Raw genomic sequence first — 19,031 nt, forward strand, 5'->3', positions numbered from 1 at the left:
TGACTCAAACTAAAACACAACAGAGGGTGCCTGGATGGCTCAGTCATTAAGCGTCTGCCTTCGGCTCAGGTCATGGTCTCAGGGTCCTGGGATCGAGCCCCACATCAGGCTTCCTGCTCAGTGGAGAACCTGCTTCCCCCTCGCCCTCTGCCTCTCTCCTCTGCTCGTTCTCATTCTCTATCTCAAAAATAAATAAAATCTTTTAAAAAAAATAAAAACACAACAGAGGCCCTCACCTCAGGAACCAGAACCAGAGCTGCTCTCAGAGGTCAGTCTTACAACTTTCTGCCCTGACCATACACCAGGACAGAGCGCATCACATCCCCACCGGGCACTCCACCCTGTGGCACCTGTGGAACACCCACTGGGCAGCCAGTCCACATAGTTTTATCTAGTCCCCACAAACAATGCTGGTTATCCACTCCCAAACCTCCATGGTACACATCAGAGAAGGGAGGCCCAAGAGAAGCGGCCACCGCAGGTCACCCGGAAGGGATGAGGGGTGGACCTGGCCTTTCTGGCTGCAAGACCAAGCTCTTTCTACAACCCCTTGCCTTCGTGGGTGCACGTGTGAAAGCACCCAGCGCAGAGCTGGCCTGAACCCCATATCACTTCTCATAGCAGACAGCCCTCACTCACTCTCATGGCCCCAAATTTCTGCCCAGCGACCCTTGTGAGATAGTTTAGCTATGGATGGTCCTGGGTCTGACATGTGCCGAAGATGGATGGCCGGACTTCTGATGACCGAAGGTATCCGATGCTTGAGAGGAAGACGCATTCCCTACCTCTTGTTTTAGATGCTTCTGTAAGAGTGCCAGCTAGGGTCAGAAAACCTCAGCCCCCGGCCTCTCCGCTCTCACACTGTTCTAATCTAATACTGTGCCTTCCTTCTTTATTAGGAAGTTGAATGAATCACCCGTGTGAACAACATCTCGGTGTCTTTTATTAAGTTGTTATTGGAAACAGCCAAAGGCTCTGAGAAGAACAACCCAGAATTAATTACTCTTTGTGCTTAGTTTCAGGCGTATCTTTTATTTGTAACTCTTTACAACTTTTGTAAACACTTTCACATTAATCTATTTCTCTTCCCCTCTCTCTGCTCCTTCTCCCCACCTCCCCGCATCAACGTTCTCTACAATAACTCCATGGAGAACCTGGGCGGGGCGGGGCAGGTGGAAACATCATTATCATTCCCATTTTACAGATGGTAAAACTAAGGCCTAGAAAAGTTGAATGACTAGCTCAAGGTCCTCCAGCACTGAGTATGAGAGATGGTCATCCATGGGGCATGCAGAGCTCTTCCTACCACACTGCCCTGCCCTCTAAGCTAACAGATTTGTTCTGAGCCTAAAAGGAAATGTGTCCCATCACAGGCGAACACCAGGACATTTCTCTCCAGCCGTCAAACACAGTATTCAACTGAAACAACCCATTCCTCACAGATGCCTGATAACGTCTTCTCCCTCTGCTCCATTTAGGGCACAGTTGTGATTTTATCCAAAATTGTTATATTTTACATTGCGTTTAGCACCACTCATGCGAGAAACATTTGCTAAGCACTTACAGTGTGCCAGAGGCCTTGCGAGGTGCTTGGACGCAAAGGCCTTCATTCCCTCCCAGATATTACCAAGCACCTGCAGGCTCTGTGCTGGGCACTGGGACATGGCAGGGACCAGATAAATGACATGCCTGTCCTCGTGGGCTGGCCCAGCATGCAGCCAGGCGAAGCGAGGGACAATAGCCAGCAGTGACTACACAGAGCTCTGAGGGCATCACCAGAGACAATAGGCCAGGGAAGTTCACGCCTGAGCTCCCAGTGCATGTCAAGTCATCCCAGGGTTGGCGTCGGAAACAGCCGTATCGAAAACCTATCCAGTGAGGCTCACACACGGATCACATGCTTTTTTGCTTGGCCTCATACACACACTCCCACCGAACGTGACTATACAGCATTTTACTCGTTCACTTACATTATAATAAATGACAGTGAAATTTAGTGGGCGCCTATTCGATGTGTCCCATGTGCTCAGTGCTTTACACGAACGTTCTAGGCCAACCTCCAAAAGAACCCCCTGAGACAGTGGCATTCCCATTCCACAGAGCATAGCCCAAGGTGTGGGGCGGGTGGTGGGGGCAGCACGCGGGCACACATCGCCTGATTCCAAATGTCACGGTCTTTTCCACACAGGCACTGGAAATCACGCAGCAAGACATTATCAACATGCAGATCGGCCCCAGGAGCTCATCAGCTCTCACCCATTCATCCCACAGATATCTGCTGAGCACCGGTTACATGCCAGGAACTGGGTTGGGCACTACAGGGAGCCCAAACAGAGCTGTTCCTGCACTTATGGAGTTCACGGCCCCCCAAGGGTACATGGAAGACCAAGAGGGATCAAAGAGTCCAACAAACATAAAACTGCCATTGTGGTAAGCCCTAGAGAGGTAAGTTTTATGATTCTCAGAGAAAATGGGGCAAAGGATTCTTCCCAATCAGGGAGGATAGACAAAGCCCACTTGAGCTGGTATCTAAGAGATGAACAGAGGTGGCAAAAGTGTTCCAGACCATGGAACAGCTTGTGCAAAGGCCCTGTGCAGAGCAGGGGGAGGGAGCGCACTCACCTGAGAAACTGAGAGGACCATGTGTCTAGTCCAGAGTAGGAAGGGAGAGCAGGCAGCACCGAGGCTGGGGAGTGGGCAGGGCAGACCCTTGGCGTCTCCAGGGCCACCAGGAGAGGTTTTGTTCCTATTCCCAGAACAAGGGGAGTCTCTGGAAGGTGTCAGGCAGGGAGGCCATCTGGTCGGAGTGCTGGGTCAGTGGTCCTAACTGTCCTCTGCACCTGGGGAAGAGCCTCTGCCCCAGGCCTGTCCCCTCACCCTTCTCATGTTGCAAGGTGACGATGCCAGGCAGCCTTGCTGCGTGCCTTTGAGAGCACAGCGGCTGTGGGTTCATCTCCACACGCCCCGCACCCAGCCCAGGCCCTGCACCAAGCCTCAGGTACAAAGGAGGCAGCACCGCTGCCATCAAGGTAATCCAGGAGAGACACACATAGACACAAACACTGACACCCCCAGTAAACACCGCAGGAGGTGACAAGCTCCGCAGGTGCAAGGCGAGCAGAGAGTGGATCTGTAGGAGCCAGGTGTGCAGACAGGCGTGCTCAAAGTGAGGAGGGAGCACAGGGCTGGCTGTGTGGAACAGGGGAAAGGGAGAGGGCGGGGCAGAGCTAGAGGGAGATGAGGGGTTACGTGAAGTTCACAAAATAAAATAAGGAAAGCATCAGCCACCAGCAACATGTGCCACTTGCCTCTACGGGAGGAAGGTAAGAACATGTGCCACTTGCCTCTGCGGGAGGATGCCGCTCCCTTGGTGCTCAACCTTTGGGCATCAAGGTCAGACCATCTGCATTGAAATTCGAGCTCACTGCTTGGTTGGCCGTCATGTCCCGTGACCCCGCCAAGCCTCACCTGCAACCTGAGGGCACTGATGGCACCTGCCCCAACAGGATGTGGAGAGAATCCCATCAGCGAACTCTACAAAAAGACTGATGCAGGGACGGATGCATGCTGAGCCCAGGATACAGGTGAGTTCTTGCTGCCGCTATACCCTCTTCTTCCCCTGCACGCTTGCAACTAAATGCTTCCATTCCCTTTTCCTTCTTTTGTAACAAGATCAGAAGCTCTCCAAGGGATTTCCAGTGTTTCTAGAACTCACAGAGTCCAGCAAGGGACTCAGAGGGGTCAGTCGGACCCCCAGAAGACACTGTATGGAGTGACAAGGGAGCTCTCTCTCCTGTCAAGGTCAAGGCAGTCTACACCAGCTTCGGTGGGAGCCAATGCAGGGGCTCTGATCGCATGCCACAGGGTGGGCTTCCAGGTCCCCGCCTGCTGGTTAAATCCCTGAAAGAATTCTGGGCATTCTCAGAAAAGCTTCAGTGAATGGGCAGTTCTAGAAACAAAGTGATTTGGATAATATAGTGATTATTATAAGGATGACTGTTGCTTTCAGAATCCGTTCCCTCTGAACAAAGTCAAGTGGATCATAAGCAGAGTGTGAAAATATCATTTTCTCTGTACCACCTCCTGACCCTGCGCCACGAGAGCAGCAATAATGCATCACTCCTCGAAGTCTTTCTTTGGCTAGATTTTATCTGAATGGTGACTGATGATGTCCTTGCCAAGTGGCAGGACAGGGGTCCGCTTTAGCCAGCAGCTGGGGAACGTGGGCACTGATGAAGACAGATGAATCCATTTACTCCATACTCTGGATCTACCACTAATTTTCTAGAAGACTATGACACTTCATCCTTCCAGCGATGCACACTGTTCAGAAAGACCAGAAAAGTAGGAAAACTGCCAAAGAATTCCCCAATCGGCCCCAAAAGGTGCCACAAGGTTCATGCCCTTTACTCGAGCAAGAATTCTCAGACCCCAAAGCTCAGCTCCTAACTATTTTACTCTTATTTTGCACATGATTCTAATAAACTGGGTTATCTGATTTGGGGTCCCGACCAAAACCGGATCAGGGAGATGGTCACCCTGAGGCTGAGGTTAGCCCATTCCTGAGTCAGTCTTGACTACGAAAGGATAAAGAGCAGAAGCTTCCAGCCTGGGAACAGGGAGCATGGAATAAGTCTTGCTCTCCAGAGGATCCCAGGAGACCTCTTCATTCACTATCCCCAAACCTGTCATCAGACCACCTGGCTCACCGAGGCTGATGACTCTGCTCCGTTCCCGCAATTTCTACTAGGACCAGAGCCCAGTCCAGCCTCTGCTGGGGCTCACGTTCCCTGGAGGTGGGAATAGGATATCACAACCTGATTCCTACACCCACCACCTGCTGGTTTAGAGGACTGTTCCAATAAACCACCTAAAACCATAACAGTTCTCAGATGCTGGAAAGTATTTATTTCCTAAGTTTTCATGTACCTTGGAAGATGCCATGTACGTTTGTCAGGGGAGAGGAGACTCTTCTATTGGAATATCCAGCAAGTAACCTTTGCACTCCACAATTACAGGGACCCCCAAAGTACCAAATAACAAGAATGCAGACGAACAAATAAAGAGCAAGCAGGAAGCTCACGTGTCGTGGCATACAGAACAGCTCCTTGATTTGTGAAAACTATGCCCATTAATCCTCTTAGAACCAGAGAGCTGCGTCCCAAGCTTTTAGATGTATTTGTTTGTTCAATAAATACTTATTGATCTCCTGCTCTGTGCCTGGCCCTGAGCCAGTGCCTCAAGGGGCCACAAGGGAGCCAGGCACACCCAGCACCTGCTCTCACTGTGCTTACAAGAGAGCAGAGCCCCTCTAGCCATGCTACAATTCACAGAGAGAAGCAAGAACTTCCCCATGGTCTCAACAGCTAACCGAGCACCAGGACCCAGACTGCCAACCCCACGTGGGGCTCACACCCCCACGGTTCCAGCCTGGTACACCTGCTTTTTCCTCGAAAGGTACAGAGAGAAAGGCATCTCACCAGCCATCCTGCACCTTGTTACATAAGCAGAGAGAATAAGAATAAAATAAAGGAGCAGATGAATAGAGATGCTCATGGGGTGAACTACACCGTTTAATTTTGACCTTCCTACAATCAAATTAAATAACCAAAAAGGTTAGCGACAAGGAGCCACTTACATTCACAGTCAAACATAGGGAATGGCCAAACGGGTGCTTCCAGAAGGGGTCGCCTTCCCCAGCATCCTCCTCCGATCCACTACCACAGTTTGGCTCATGCTACATGCAATGGTTTCTGTCTGTTTTGACCAGCTACTTAGACCATGAGCTCCTTGAGGGAGGGGTTCGCGTCGCATCCACGGCTGTGTTGCAGGACCTGCAGAAAGTTCTATCAGCCAGAGTGTGCTGCCCTAGGGCACTGAGGCAGAAGAGGGTAGTGCCTGCACAGCTGTGTAGGTGGGCCGGTCGGATCTCCTCTGCAGGCAGAACCTACAGCTGATGGCTTTTGCTGCAGCTTCAACTCTGTCACCATATTTAACTCCGCTAAGGACACAATCTCCAAGGCAGCCTGTGGTCGGTGACCGAGCTGGGCAGGGACTCGGTCCGATGCGGGAGCCCTCTATGGGCAGACTTTGCCCCAGAGCAGCCCACTGATGGGCCCAGACTTGCTGAGCCTCTTCCTACCCATCTCTCCTTCGCCCTCCGTTCCCAGCTATCAGCCTGGTGTCATGGGCCGAGCGTCTCCCCACCTCCTCTTGTATCTTACACAGGCATCCCCACCCCGCCCCCTCCAAGAGCTCTTATGCTTCTAAATCTGTCTTGGCGTCTGCTTCCTGAAGGACCCAGAACGACAAGTCTGCATGGCACCCGCCTGCTCCTCCACACTGCCTACCCTCCCTTGAAGCTGGCTTGACCCGCGACTATTTCCGGTCAACGGAATACGAGTAGAAACAATGCCTGTGTCACTTCCAAGTAAAGATGGTTAAAAATCCAGGGTGCCTTCCCCACGAATCCCTCCCTACTCCCATCTTCTCAAAGTCACAGGATGGGAGAGTCACACCCCAAATCTGCCCGGCTCCTTGTTTTCCCACTTGGAGGCGAGCCCCTCAGGAGCATTTCTAACACACTCTGGAATTTGGGTAAGCGACAGAGAAATTTTATTATGTAGGCAACAGAGATTTCAGGTTTTGTTTGTTAAAGCAGCAGGACCTAGTTCACCCTGACTGACAAAAGACGTGTGTCCCACACATATCTGTTCAGCACCTCTATTTTCACGGCTGTCCTGCCCTTCCAGCTTGCTCACTTCCCCGCTGATCTCCGCGTGAGGAAGCTGATGGTACTTTGTGCCTGGGGGAGGGTAGGCCAAACACAGGAAGAAGCCCTTGTCAAAGATAAACTTAACAAGTTGAACTTTTAGCCCAATACCAAGGGCTAAACAGGCCCGAGCATGGGCGTTCCACCCACCGCCCCCCATGGATGGCTGGCTGGGTCTGGGGAATTGGTTGGGGGCTGGCATGGCCAAGGGCACTGCCTTCCCATGGGAGCAGCACGGGGTTGGTGTGGGTGGGAATAGGCAGGAGGCAGCTACAGCCTGACAGTCCACTTAATCCTGGTAGATGGGGTCACTTGAGTCCCGTGCTCATGGGGGGAGAGATGATTGGGACAAACTCTTCATTCGGTGGGAGGCTAATTCAGAAAGGAGATTGGAATTTACTCACTCACAGTGCGGTTCAGCAGACGCTCACTCATGACCTGCCCTCACGGAGCTAGAGCTCAGCGTGGGGAGAAAAGTACCTGCCAGGATACACAACAGAGGGGAAGATGGGCTGCTGGAACCCCCTTCCTCCAGCTCCCCACTCGGCAGCATGGCGTCGGCACACGGCACGACAGATAATGCTGCCTTACATTACATCATGTCGTGAGGTTCCACATCCAAGATACCCATTCTTCCTGGCGGCCCTGTGAGGTCAGCATAATTGTCCCCATACGGCACAGGAATGATGGCAATGGTGACAACCGAGAAGCGGGTATTTACTGGACACTCGCAGGGTACCAAAAAGTGACCTGACTACCTTACCAGGGTGGCTGCATTTGTGAGCCCCATTTTATAGATGACAAAAGGGAGGCAAAGTGCCTGGCCCTGGGTCACCAAGCAGGGAAGTGGTACCCAACAGGGATACAAACCCAGGGCTCCTGAGGTATGGAAGAGCTCATCCAACAGGTACGAGGACCTTGCAGAGCTGAAGGGTCTGAAAGGGAATCTGCCATTCTGTGCGTAGCCTCACCCGTGCTGAGCCGCTCCCTCTTCCTGCCTCTGCAGCACGGTGCCTGGACTCAGTGACTCTTGCCTGCCAGAATTCCTACCCTTCTGTTCCCCATGGGTCCTTCCCTGATGTCCCTCCCACCCCGGCAGGTCTCAGTGCTGCCTGTTCTCCTCCACATCCTCTCATTGCCTGTTCACCTCAGTTCAAGTTCAGCATCTTGAACTTGAAGCTTCCTGGCTTCTCAGTCTCCGGCTCATCTGCCTACCATCTAGGCTCTGCCTTCCCACCAGGCCCTGATCATATTACATCCATGCTCAAAACCACCACCTACACACGGCTCCTCCTAGTTCCAGAATAAAGTCCAACTTTCTCAACATGTGATTCAAGGCCTTCCACACCCAGCACCAGGCTCCCTACCCCTCCACAGTCCCTGCACTTGGGGGAAAGCATAACAAGTCAATGCTCCCCAAACACCTCACACTGTTTCTCCCTCCTTCCTTTGATCTTGGGGCTCCTTCCTGGGATCCAACCTCCCCTTCCCTGAGTCCCTGCTTCTCTATGTCAACATGACATTGGCCCTTTCCGACCCATCTTGATTTCCACTCCTCCAGGAGGCCTCTCTTGACCTAGATATGATCTTCCCTTTCTCTCAATGCCCTAAGCATGCCTGGTCTCTTTCTTGAACATAGCATTTCCCAGTGCCTGTCTTTGTGGACATCTACAATCAGATGCCCCTGGCATCTACACCTTCAGCAGCCTTGGACATCCTTCGAGGAATCACCTTCTCTTCACTCCCTGCTCATGTGGTTGGGCAGGGCTGACCTCCCTGCTCTCTCCCTCTATGAAAAGCTGGCTGATGTCCCAGACCATCAGTGTCATGGGATTGGTTTGGGGATGGACACATGACCCTATTCAAGCCAATGAGAGCTGAGTTTGGGACTTTGGATGAAACATTTGGGAAAGGAACACTCTTCTTACTGGAGTTTCTAAACTGGGAGTGTGTAAATTTGCAGCTGGTAGGGGCCATCTGTGCCACCACATGGGTAGGGCCTGCCTGAGAGTGAAGCCAAACAGAGAAAACCAGAGCCAAGAGACAGAAAGAGAGAGAGGCATTTTTTAAGATTGCATTTCAGTCCCTGGATTCAGCCATGCCTGAAGACAGCCCACTCCAGGACTTTTCAGTCACATGAACCAGTTAAAGTGGCGCTTCTATCACTTGCAAGGAGTCCTAAGCAATACACCTCCTAAGGGCCAGGTACCATGCTGGGTAGTGGGGCTGGAACCACAGAGAAGAGGTAGTCTGATTCAAAAAGGGCTCATTTTCTATCTTTTTATTTCTAAGAACAGCTGTACTGAAATACATTCATACATCATATCGTTCATTCTTTTGAAGTATATGAGTCTACGGTTTGGGGATGTTCATAGAACTGTGCAGTCATCACCACAATCCCTTTCTAGCTAACCTTGAAAATGGCCACTGTGCGCTAGAGCCCTATTCTCCCCTACGCACCAGCTCCTCCTCGAGCCCAAGACTGGGTTTTGTTCCCTTCTGCAGCACCAGTGACTGTAGTAGGTGCTCAATTAGTGCCTGCTGAACTGGACTCCTACATCCTTGAAAAGCTCAGCCTCCCTCCACCAGTTGCCTGGGCTCTTTCTAAAGCACCCACCGTGAATGAGAGAACAGATATTTGGCAAAGCTGCTCAAGGGAAGGACACACTCACCTACCGCTAGGCTGCCCCAGATTTTCCAAGCTGGATCCTTGCAGCAGGCTAGCCTTCCTGACAGGTGCACACCTAGAATGTGCTCGCTGGGCTCCCTGAACTTTCCCTAAGTTTATCACATAATAATTTAAACTAGTAACAAGTGGGAAAACATATACGTCCGACAATAGGGGAATGACTTAATATTTATGGTACACCATAAACAGGATAGGATAGTAGGAAAGAATAGTATGCAGCCACTCGAAATCATATTTGCAATTGAGGACATGGGGAAGTACCCCCAATATAACGTTAAATTAATGAAACAAAATATAAAAGGGCACAAAGAGTGAGATCTCAAATACCTAAAATAGTAAAAACTAGCAACTAGAATGAAATACTGGTAATTGTTAGGTGTTAGGTGTAATTGTCTTTGTACAGGTGGATTATGAGCCATTATTATTTTTCCTCATGCTTCTAATTTTCCTTTTTTCTAAAATGAACATTCCTTTAATCAACGTAGAAAACACTATTTCTTAACTCATCCCTTGGTTATTATTTAATTTTATTAATCTGGTAACTGAAGAATGAGAAACGACATGTGAACGACATTCTGAATCTCTTGCGAAACTTTTTAAAAAAGACGTCGTCCTTCAGAATCTTTTAATCAAACGTGTAAGTAATGTAACCCACCATTTTCACCTTTTTACCGTGACTGCCAGGAAGCTCGGAGCTAATATGTAATACACAAAATTGCAATAACCCAAGTTCTTGATATAGTAACGTCCATGCTTCTATATGGTTTCTGATGCTTTTTTTATTTGTATGTTCAGCTGTCTCACTGGTGTTTTATATATACTCAGCTCTACTTTGGGATACGGATTTTATCTACAGCAGGGAAAAGAGGTCTTTCATAGATGCTTTGGTGAGATGTTTCATTTTTAGGAACACAAGGCACTGAGTGGGGCTTTGAACATTCTATTGTTATTCTAATTACAGTAAGAGGGTCAACCTAAAGAAATTCTGGCAGGAGGGTCCTTTATTGAGAGAGGCTCTCCCAGTGATCAGATTAACCCATTACTTGGTAAATTTCCACCTCTTTGAAGACTAAATGGACCCAGGTCCCTCCTGGCTGCTCACAGCCTCTGGCCATTGAGTGGCAGCAAATGGCAGCAAAGCCAGCCAAAATCCATTCACCACATCCGTCTTGTGTTCAAGTCTAGTGACAGGGCTGGGGAAGGGGTTAGGGAGTACACACACTCTGCAAAGACCCGTCTGATTATAACAGGCCCCAGACACTCTAACACAGGCCCCAACGACCCTTCGGATCACTGTGGATCTTGCGGCCATGACCCAGAAACGGAGCACTCCTTTACTTCGGCTCAGCAAGAGAGCACCTCTCCTATGGAGATGAGCCACTTGAAAAAAATGAAGTATTATACCACCTGCACGTTCTCCCAGACATGACAGCCCATGGCAGGAAGTAACATACGTAACTTGCTCATAAGCCAGAATTATTTTTTTCTGGTGATAACTTCGCTGACCCTTCACGAGACTTCAGAAGTGAGAAAAACAAAATAAGCAGCCTCCGTGTTTAGCCATGACTATTTCATCACACCTAACGCTGCAACGTCTTACTTGTGGACCACGCCGGAGGAAAACGAAGGCAGGGAGGCAGGAAACATTTCGTGGGTGCTTCCAGCATGTCTGAGGAAGCCCTGGCTGCCGGGCTGCCAGCTCACGGCACTCTCCACTTGGGGCCCTTATCCCCCGGAGCGTCACATCACCAGCTAACCGAGTACATGCGACAACCCCACTTTTCCAGATGCGAGAATCTAGGCTGAGACAGATCCAATGACCCCACTCAAGGTCACCCAAGGGGAAGGTAACTGGCGTCTGACTAGAACCCAGGTCCGACCCACCCCAAAGCCCATGCTCTGTGCCCCTGGCACAGCTGGAGACGCTTCTCTGTTTGTGTGAGGCTGCGATTACCCCGTGCCCTCCTTCCCACGCTGCTTTCAGCTGATTCCCTCCAGCTGGGAGCCTTATCCTCTCGCCTTTGGGCCCTCTCAGAAAGTCATCGAGACACACTTGAAAAAATACATGTAAAAGCTTCAACCCACACCCTGAAGCCAAGCACCCATCCCTGCACTGCCACAAACAATCTCATGTGAAATCTCTTTCAGGGAAGCTTTCTGAAGGGAATAAACTGGTGATGAAAACCTTGTGCAGCTGACATTTGGTGATGATGCAAGGGGGGGCTGCCCTGGCTACAAATGTTTCTGTCTCCAAAGAACGGGCTCTTCTTTCCTGTCCCTTCCCAAAGAGTATGTATGGAGACAACAGGGAACCAGAGCCAAGGGGACATGCCTAGGTCAGAACTGAGGGGCGCTGTGCATTTCTGCGCGCCTGACAAGTCCCCCGGAAAACTTGAAATGTTCGCGCAAAGATGAGGGCGATGAGAATGTCATTCAGAAATAATTCCACACCCGGGTTAGCTCTGCTCAGCCCCCCAGCTTGCATCCTCCCGGGGCGAAAGAAGGCTCTCCGCTTGCAGCAGCCTGCGCGCACCGCCACCAACTGCCACCCGTTCCTTCACCTTTTATTTACAGCGCAGAGCAGGCTGGTTCATCAGTGAAGGGGGAGGCGGGGAATAAAGATGCCATCCAGAATTCTGCTCTTTCTCAGGGGACACACACAAAAAGGGTCAGGCAGAGAAGGAAGCGGAGCCCGGGCTGCACGGGCAGCGCGGACCTCCCCTCCGAAGGGTGCGAGGAGAGGCACCTGGGCCGGAGCAGAAGCTCCCGGGGAGCTCCGGGAAGCCGGGGTCAAGCCCGGCGCGCGGCCCGGCTTGGCGCGGTGTTGAAGGCGCCAACAGAGCGCACTGCACAGGAAATCACTGCCCCCTTCAGGCCGCGTCTCAGACACCGCGGCAGGAGCCGAAGGGCTCCCTCAGTCCGGAAAAACTCGCAAACCCGACCTCGCGCGGCCGGCGATCACTCCTCCAGACCCCCTCCAGCAGCCGTGCAGGCGTTGTAGGTCCGCGCTGGGGCTTCAGCCAGAACCCGCGCTGCGGGCGTGAGGAGGGGGCTTGGAAGACGAAGCTCTGGGCTCTACGGCTACCCTCGGAGAAGGAGGCCGAGGGCCGGCCCGCTGCTGCGCTCCAAGTCCGTGCTTTCAAGTCTGCGCCCGGAGAAACTGCGCCTGCAGCCGCAGGGCCAACAGCAGCAGCGCTGCCGGACACCACCGCGCGTCCGCAGCGGGACCTGCTCGGGGCACTCTCTGAGCAACTAAACCGAGGGGGAGTCTTCCCCATAAAATCGCTCCGGCTGCAGGCAGCGCGGGGCACATTCAGGCAGCAGCCTTTTAGAGCCGGCGGCCCCACACCTGCCCGCGCCGTGCGGGTTCCGAGCCGCCTGCGCGCACCACGCGCCCAGCCCTCCTGCGCGCTCGGCCCCTCGGGTCCCGCAGCCCTCCGGACCTCAAAGCGCGGCCGGGCTCTCCTGGGGGCCCGCAAGCAGGCCATGGCCTTTCTAGCCCCGGGTGGCCCAGTTTGCAGTCAATGCGCCTGTTTCTCCCACCCGGCAGTCCACAGCCCCACCGGCGGGACCTGGGCAGGGGCAACCACTGCAGGCCTTTTAGAGGGTCCAGTCCCCATCTTCTGCACTCCTCTGGTCAAAGGAAACCCGTCTTCTGTCCCCCCCCCCAACACACACACACACACACACACAACACACACACACACACACACACACACACACACACACACACAATCCCAGAGGAGGGAGATGCTCAGCAAATCTTAGTACCAGCTGTGCCAGACAAGCCCAGAGGGACCCCGGCTTGAGCACTGAGCACCAGCCCGCGGTGCCCTCGGTAGGCACAGGGGGCTCAGTCAGGGCTCTGCCCAAGGGTCGAAGCTTCCCTCGGTTCGGCACTCCCTCACCCACCGCCCCCCCCCCCCACAGCCCAGACGGCGCGAGCGGCTGGACACTCACCTCGGTGTCGTAGAGCCGCAGGTCGAGGAAGTAGGGGCGCAGGAGCGACTCGTTGCGGATCTGCTCGATGGCCAGTTCCACGGCGGGGAGCACGCCGCGCCCGATGCTGCCCTTGGCCACCTCCTTGGTGAGCGGCATGAGGCCCATGATGGAGAGCGGCGGGCTGCTGGGCGGCGGCCGGGGGGCACCTCGCGCCCAGCCCCAGGCCCCGGGCGCCAGCGGCAGCAGTAGCGGCAGCAGTAAGAGCAGCAGCAGGCGCGCGGGCGGCGGCGGCGGCGGCGGCGGCGGCCCGGGCTGCCCGGAGCTCCGCGGGGAAGCCATGCCGCGCCGCGGGCTGCGGGCGCCGGCTCACTCGGCCCGCATGGCCTGGCCCGGCCCGCCGCCCCGCGCCAAGCTCTCCCCGCGGCGCCCGCGCAATGGCGCCGGCCCCGGCCCCGGCTCCGGCTCGACTCAGAACGGCCGCAGCGGCGGCGGCAGCGGCGGCGCCCGTGACGGATCAATCACGCCGGGAAGGGGTGGGAGCGAGCGGAGTGCGGGAGGCGGGGAGCGAGAGAGCGAACGCGGAGAGGGGGGCCGGCGTCTTCGCGCGCGCCTCTCTCCGGCGCGGCCACCCCGAACCAGGCCGCCTCCGCCCGCCCCCGTGCGCGCTCTGAGGCGCTCTCCCGCCGGGAGCTGCTCCGCGGCAGCCCCTGGAGCCCGGCCGGGGGAGGGCGGGCGGCAAGAAACGCGGGAGGCGAAGGCGAGGCTGCTCGGCGGCGGTTCGGGCCGCCTCCGGGGACGGAGACGGGCCGTGCGCGCGGGGGGAGGGGGAGGTGCTGGCGCAGGGGCGGCCGCGGGGAGGGCCGCCTTCCCAGCACACGCACACACGCGCCCCCGGCCCTCCGCCGAGCGGGCCGCCGCTGTCCGCCGACCGCCGGGGACCTGAGCGCCCGGGGACAGGGGCTGGGGGAACGAGGACTGCGTGCTAGCACACGCTGTGGCCGCCGCCGCTCCGCCGAGCGCTTCCCGCACGGTGGTTTGGGACTGCTACCCGGAGGTCTGGCTGGGAAGGTCTTAGCTGCGAGCTCGACACCGAGGCGTCCTAGAGGCACCTGCAACCTATGCTCTTCTGTTCTGTGCGGGTGTCTGGGGAGGCCCTAACCGAACCCAAAGGGGCGGCCGAATATGCCGCCTGCCTTCTCACATCCTTTGGTGCTGGGGTGTCCAGAGCTTAGGGCATGGACTGAGAGCTCCTAATTTCCCCACCGGACTGAAAAGCCGTCCTCTGCCAACCTCAGAAGACACTAGGGTCCTCACCTTGCGCCCCCTCCGGGCATTTGACCTCCCCGCGTCCCCACTCCCAGAGGGCTCCGCCCTAGAATTTTCCCTCTGGGTGGGAGCACTATCCAGAGCAGATCCCTGCTTCCCTTGACTTGGCCCTCTCTTGGCAGGGTAGCGGAGGCTACACTAGCTAACCTTAGGCAAAGCAGTCCTGTGATCTGACCTAGTCCCTCCGTGCTTGAAGAATAGAATTTGTGGGTCATTAAGATATAAAATCCCAAGGAGTGATTAACGAGGGGAGACAGTAGGACATCAAATGAGAAAACATCCTTGTGCTTGAGTCAATCATTGTGGGCCATATCCACGACCTTGCAACAAGGTTGGAAGTTAAACCTTCACTGAACATTTACTACCTGTTTTATAACGTAATCCTCACAACAGCCCAGTGAAGGAAATACTGTGTTTATCATCCTCGATGTACAGGTGAGTACACTGAGGCTCAGAGAGCTTCCACAGCTTGTCCAAGCACACAGAGCTACCAGGGTAGGGCTGGAACCCAGAGCAAGAAGGAGCTCTGTACAGAGGGCATTGGGAGCCAGGATGGGGAAAAACCCCTCCTACGGCAGGGGCACTGCCCTGACTTTCAGTTGTTCTGAACCTCAGTTTCCGCAGGAATGTGGTGAAGGAGTTGGGCCAGATGATATGCACACACTGAGGTAGGCGCAGCCCTGAATCCCAGGCTGGTTAATCAGAAAGCATGAGGACAGAGAGGGGAGGTTGTGCCCAGTCCTGGAGAGTACCTTGGACAGCTCTGGGGAACCCAGGCCAAGTTCTCCCTGTCCCAACTCTTCTTTCTAGGCTTCTGCACACATCACCCCTGAGCTTCGCTTAGCCAAAGGGTTTGCCTGGACAGCGCTCACCTGAGCATCTCCACGAACAAGACCAAAAACCGTCCAGAGGACAAGGTAATCTCTCTTAGCTGGTGTTCACTGGACATGACAGCTGTCCTCTAGCCATTGGCTTCCAGCATCGGCCCTTCCTCCACTTCTCAGTTCAGGTTTCTCAGTGAGCATTTTCACTTTTTTCCCTTTTTTTTCCCTTAGTCATTTGTGCTTTCCTTGTAAGCTGTGCCAATATGGAGTATCCGCTGACACCTACATCTGGGAATAAGTTGAAAGCTGGGATAACTTTGATTGGCATTTACTAAGTTGTTGAAGGCCTTGCCTGGCAATCTGCCTTTCAGCTCCTCTGTCTCCACTTATGGGGTGACGTGGCCCCAAGACATGTGAACTGGGACCGACCCTGACCCGAAGAGCACCAGCTTCACTCTCCATCGGCCTGGATCCAGGCCAGGCTCTTATCTCATGCCCACTTCTGATGCCTGGGCATCCCTCTGGTTCCCAGATCCTACCGTGGCCTGTGTTCCAGTTTGGATAACTGGATTCTTGGCATGCTTCCTAGGTCTGAGTTCCTGCCTTGGTCACCAGCCTGGAGTCCATATTCCCCTATAGCTGGAGTCCAGCCTCTTGCTTTAAAATAATCATTCATTCCTTCAACAAATGTTTTGCAGCATCTGCTGTGTGCTGGGCAGTGTCCTAGGAGCTGAGGAGGCACGAATAAACAAGCCAAACTGAAATTCCTGCTCTCATAAAATTTACATTCTAGTGGAGAGAAAGAGAAACAATAAACAGAAATAGTAAGAAGAAGATATCTTAGTATGACAGCTTATGAAAAGTGCTATGGAAAACAAATAAAGCAGGAAACAGGGTTGACTCTGATAGGGTGGGCTTCAATTTGAAATGGGCGGGGTCACAGAAGGACACACAGAGGTGATTTTTCAGCAAAGACCTAAAGGAGTTGAGCGAGCAAGACATGCAGATCATTTTCCAGGTGGAGGAACAGCAAGGGCAGAGGCTCCGAGACTAGAGTGTGCCTGGCATGTTCAGGGAACAGTCAGGAAGCCAGTGTGGCTGGAGCAAAGTGAGCAAGGAGAAAAGTGGTAGTCCCCAAGGTCAAAGGCAGATGGGATCAAGTAGGACCGATTGCACCTGACGAAGTGGAGAACCACTGGAGGGTATTGAGTGGAGCAGTGACACGATCTGACGTATTTGAACGGAATTGCTGACTGCCAAGTGAAGAATTGTTGGTAAGGGAGGGAAGGTGGAAAAAGGGGGAAGCAGGGAAACCAGCCAGGAGGAGGCTGTTATGATAAGCCATGTATGATGGGGCAGGAACCAGGGTGCAAACAGAAGAGGTGATGAGAAGTGGCCAGATTAATAACTGTTCTTCTCGTTATTAATGGGAATAATATGCATCAGCAGATGCCAATCCCGGGACCATGGTAAACACTGATTTATAGGCTCGTCTGCCTTACAAGGGACATAGCAGAGACTTAAGAAAGCATCGTGCTCAGGGTCACACACCTAGAAAACAATAAAACATGCATGTCGGTCCAGGTCTCTATGGCTTCAATTCTCATCTTCTCTAAATCCTGCCTCCTTAGCAAGCCTTTCTCCCATACCCTCTCCTTGCACACAAGAACCAGAAGCCAGTCTCCAGACCCTGCCTTAGAGGTTGGGGCTGGTTTGAAAGATGATGCCCAGTCCCCTTCTGATGATTTCTGGGGCTCCATGATCCATCTGGCTTGCCTTTGAGCAGGATCCCGGCACTGAGAGACTAACCAGTCACCCCCCTTCTATCTGTCCTTTTTCCAGGCTGGGCTGGACACCCCTCGATACTCTGGTGCCGGAGGCTGGGCTCTGTTCTCCTACAGCTGTCTCCTCCCAGGAACTGGCTCAGTTTCCAATACCCTGTTCCCAGTATGACCTGCCATCCATGTCTGCCTCTGTTCTTACTCCAACAAGGAGGTCTTCTTTGACTTTTCTCTTAAAAAACAACAACGAAAACCACACACACACACACACAAAACCCCCAAAATTTTAAAAACCCATCAGCCATCTTACAGATATTTCCCATGTATTCCTCCTCTTTCCCCCATGTATTTCTTATTCCTGTTTACATTGAAATGTTTCTTTCAACCAAGCAGCTCAGCTGTTTTTTTTAAGTGCATTGTTTGTTTTCAGTTTCTCTTCTTTTTTAATGGATAAGTTATGAATGACGGCTTCAAAAAAGATTAGCTGAATGAATCTAAGTCGCTTTTCCTTTTTCACAAGTTATGTTTTTTAAACCGTAAAATTGGGTTTCAGACATCAATGTGGTCTGGTGACACAGTTCGAGTAATAATAATAGATACCATTTATTAAACACCTACCTACTCTGTGCCAGACACCTTGGTATGCATCATCTTAATCTTCACGACTGCCTGAAAAATAGGTGTTAGGATCCCAGTTTTGCAAATTACAAGACTGAAGTCCAAATGGATTAACTAACATGCCTAATGACACTAGGCAGTGACAGTGGCGGGGCCCAAATGCCATTTGTCTGACCCCAAACTCCTGCATATTTCTCTATTCCACATGCCTTTCCTGGAGGATACCCTTATGTGACAGAGGAGCCTTGAAGAAATAAAGAATGCTCCTTACGGTTGACACCAGAAAAATGTGAAATGACTTGACCAGGATGCCTCGCCACATGAGAGAAGAAGCTGGCCCTCCTCCTGAGTTATCGCGGGAGAGCCTCTGGCCTGGAGAGAGTCTATGACTGAACCCTCCAGGAGTCAGGGCTGGGCCTGGGGTAGACCAGAAGAGCCTGGACCCTTTCCTTCCACCCCTGCTCTTCATCGGTTTGAGAACAGTAGGAGGATGGGGGAGTCACCATGCTCCGTGTCGGCGGGACAAGCCCTGGGCAGACACAGGCAGGAAATTTAGCTTAAACCCAAGTAGTCTCCAGAAGGACAGAGAGTGGCAAGGGCGCCAAAACCCCTCTCATTTCCAGGTTTTACAAAGGGGCACGGTTTAGGAAAAGAACCTCGGACAGGCAGCAAAATGTCTGGTCCAACCACTCACCAAACCTTAGGAAGCAGGACGTTCCGGGCTCAAAGTCTGGCTCACTAGTCATTAGTGACTCAGTTCTGGGGAAGTCACTTACCCTCCTAAATCTTCAGTTTCCTTACCTGTCAAGTGGGAATAAATAATTCCTCTTTCATAGCAAGTTCATTGTGAGGATCAAATAATTACTACAGCTCGTGTATTTCCAGTACTTACAAGGCCCAGGCGCTGTTCCAAGCACTCTTCCCATCGTTAACTCCCTTGGGAAGTAAAATAATGCATATATATATATATGCTTACCACACTCACCACAGTACCGAGCTCTCATTATGCACGCGACTAGTAACAATAGTAGTAATGATACCACTGGAAATGGTAAGATTGGTGCCTCTGGAGGCTTCCA

The 19,031-nt window shown here is 52.9% G+C and overlaps 1 protein-coding gene across 2 annotated transcripts in view; it reads right to left on the bottom strand.

Annotated features, from left to right (window-relative positions):
- Positions 1 to 13,742, bottom strand: part of LOC111145857 (gamma-aminobutyric acid type B receptor subunit 2) — a 341,149-nt gene extending 327,407 nt beyond the window's left edge. For both annotated transcript variants that reach the window (XR_002640501.1, XM_022501134.1), the window contains exon 1: positions 13,422 to 13,742. Coding sequence is in view for 1 of the 2 variants with exons in the window: in XM_022501134.1 (XP_022356842.1) it covers positions 13,422 to 13,742 (321 nt within the window). In the remaining variant the exon portion in view is untranslated. The remainder of the gene's footprint in view (positions 1 to 13,421) is intronic.
- Positions 13,743 to 19,031: the final 5,289 nt, after the last annotated feature.

Source organism: Enhydra lutris, unplaced genomic scaffold (genome assembly GCF_002288905.1).
Source record: "Enhydra lutris kenyoni isolate GAN:26980312 unplaced genomic scaffold, ASM228890v2 scaffoldscaffold13, whole genome shotgun sequence".
Lineage (NCBI taxonomy): Eukaryota > Metazoa > Chordata > Mammalia > Carnivora > Mustelidae > Enhydra > Enhydra lutris.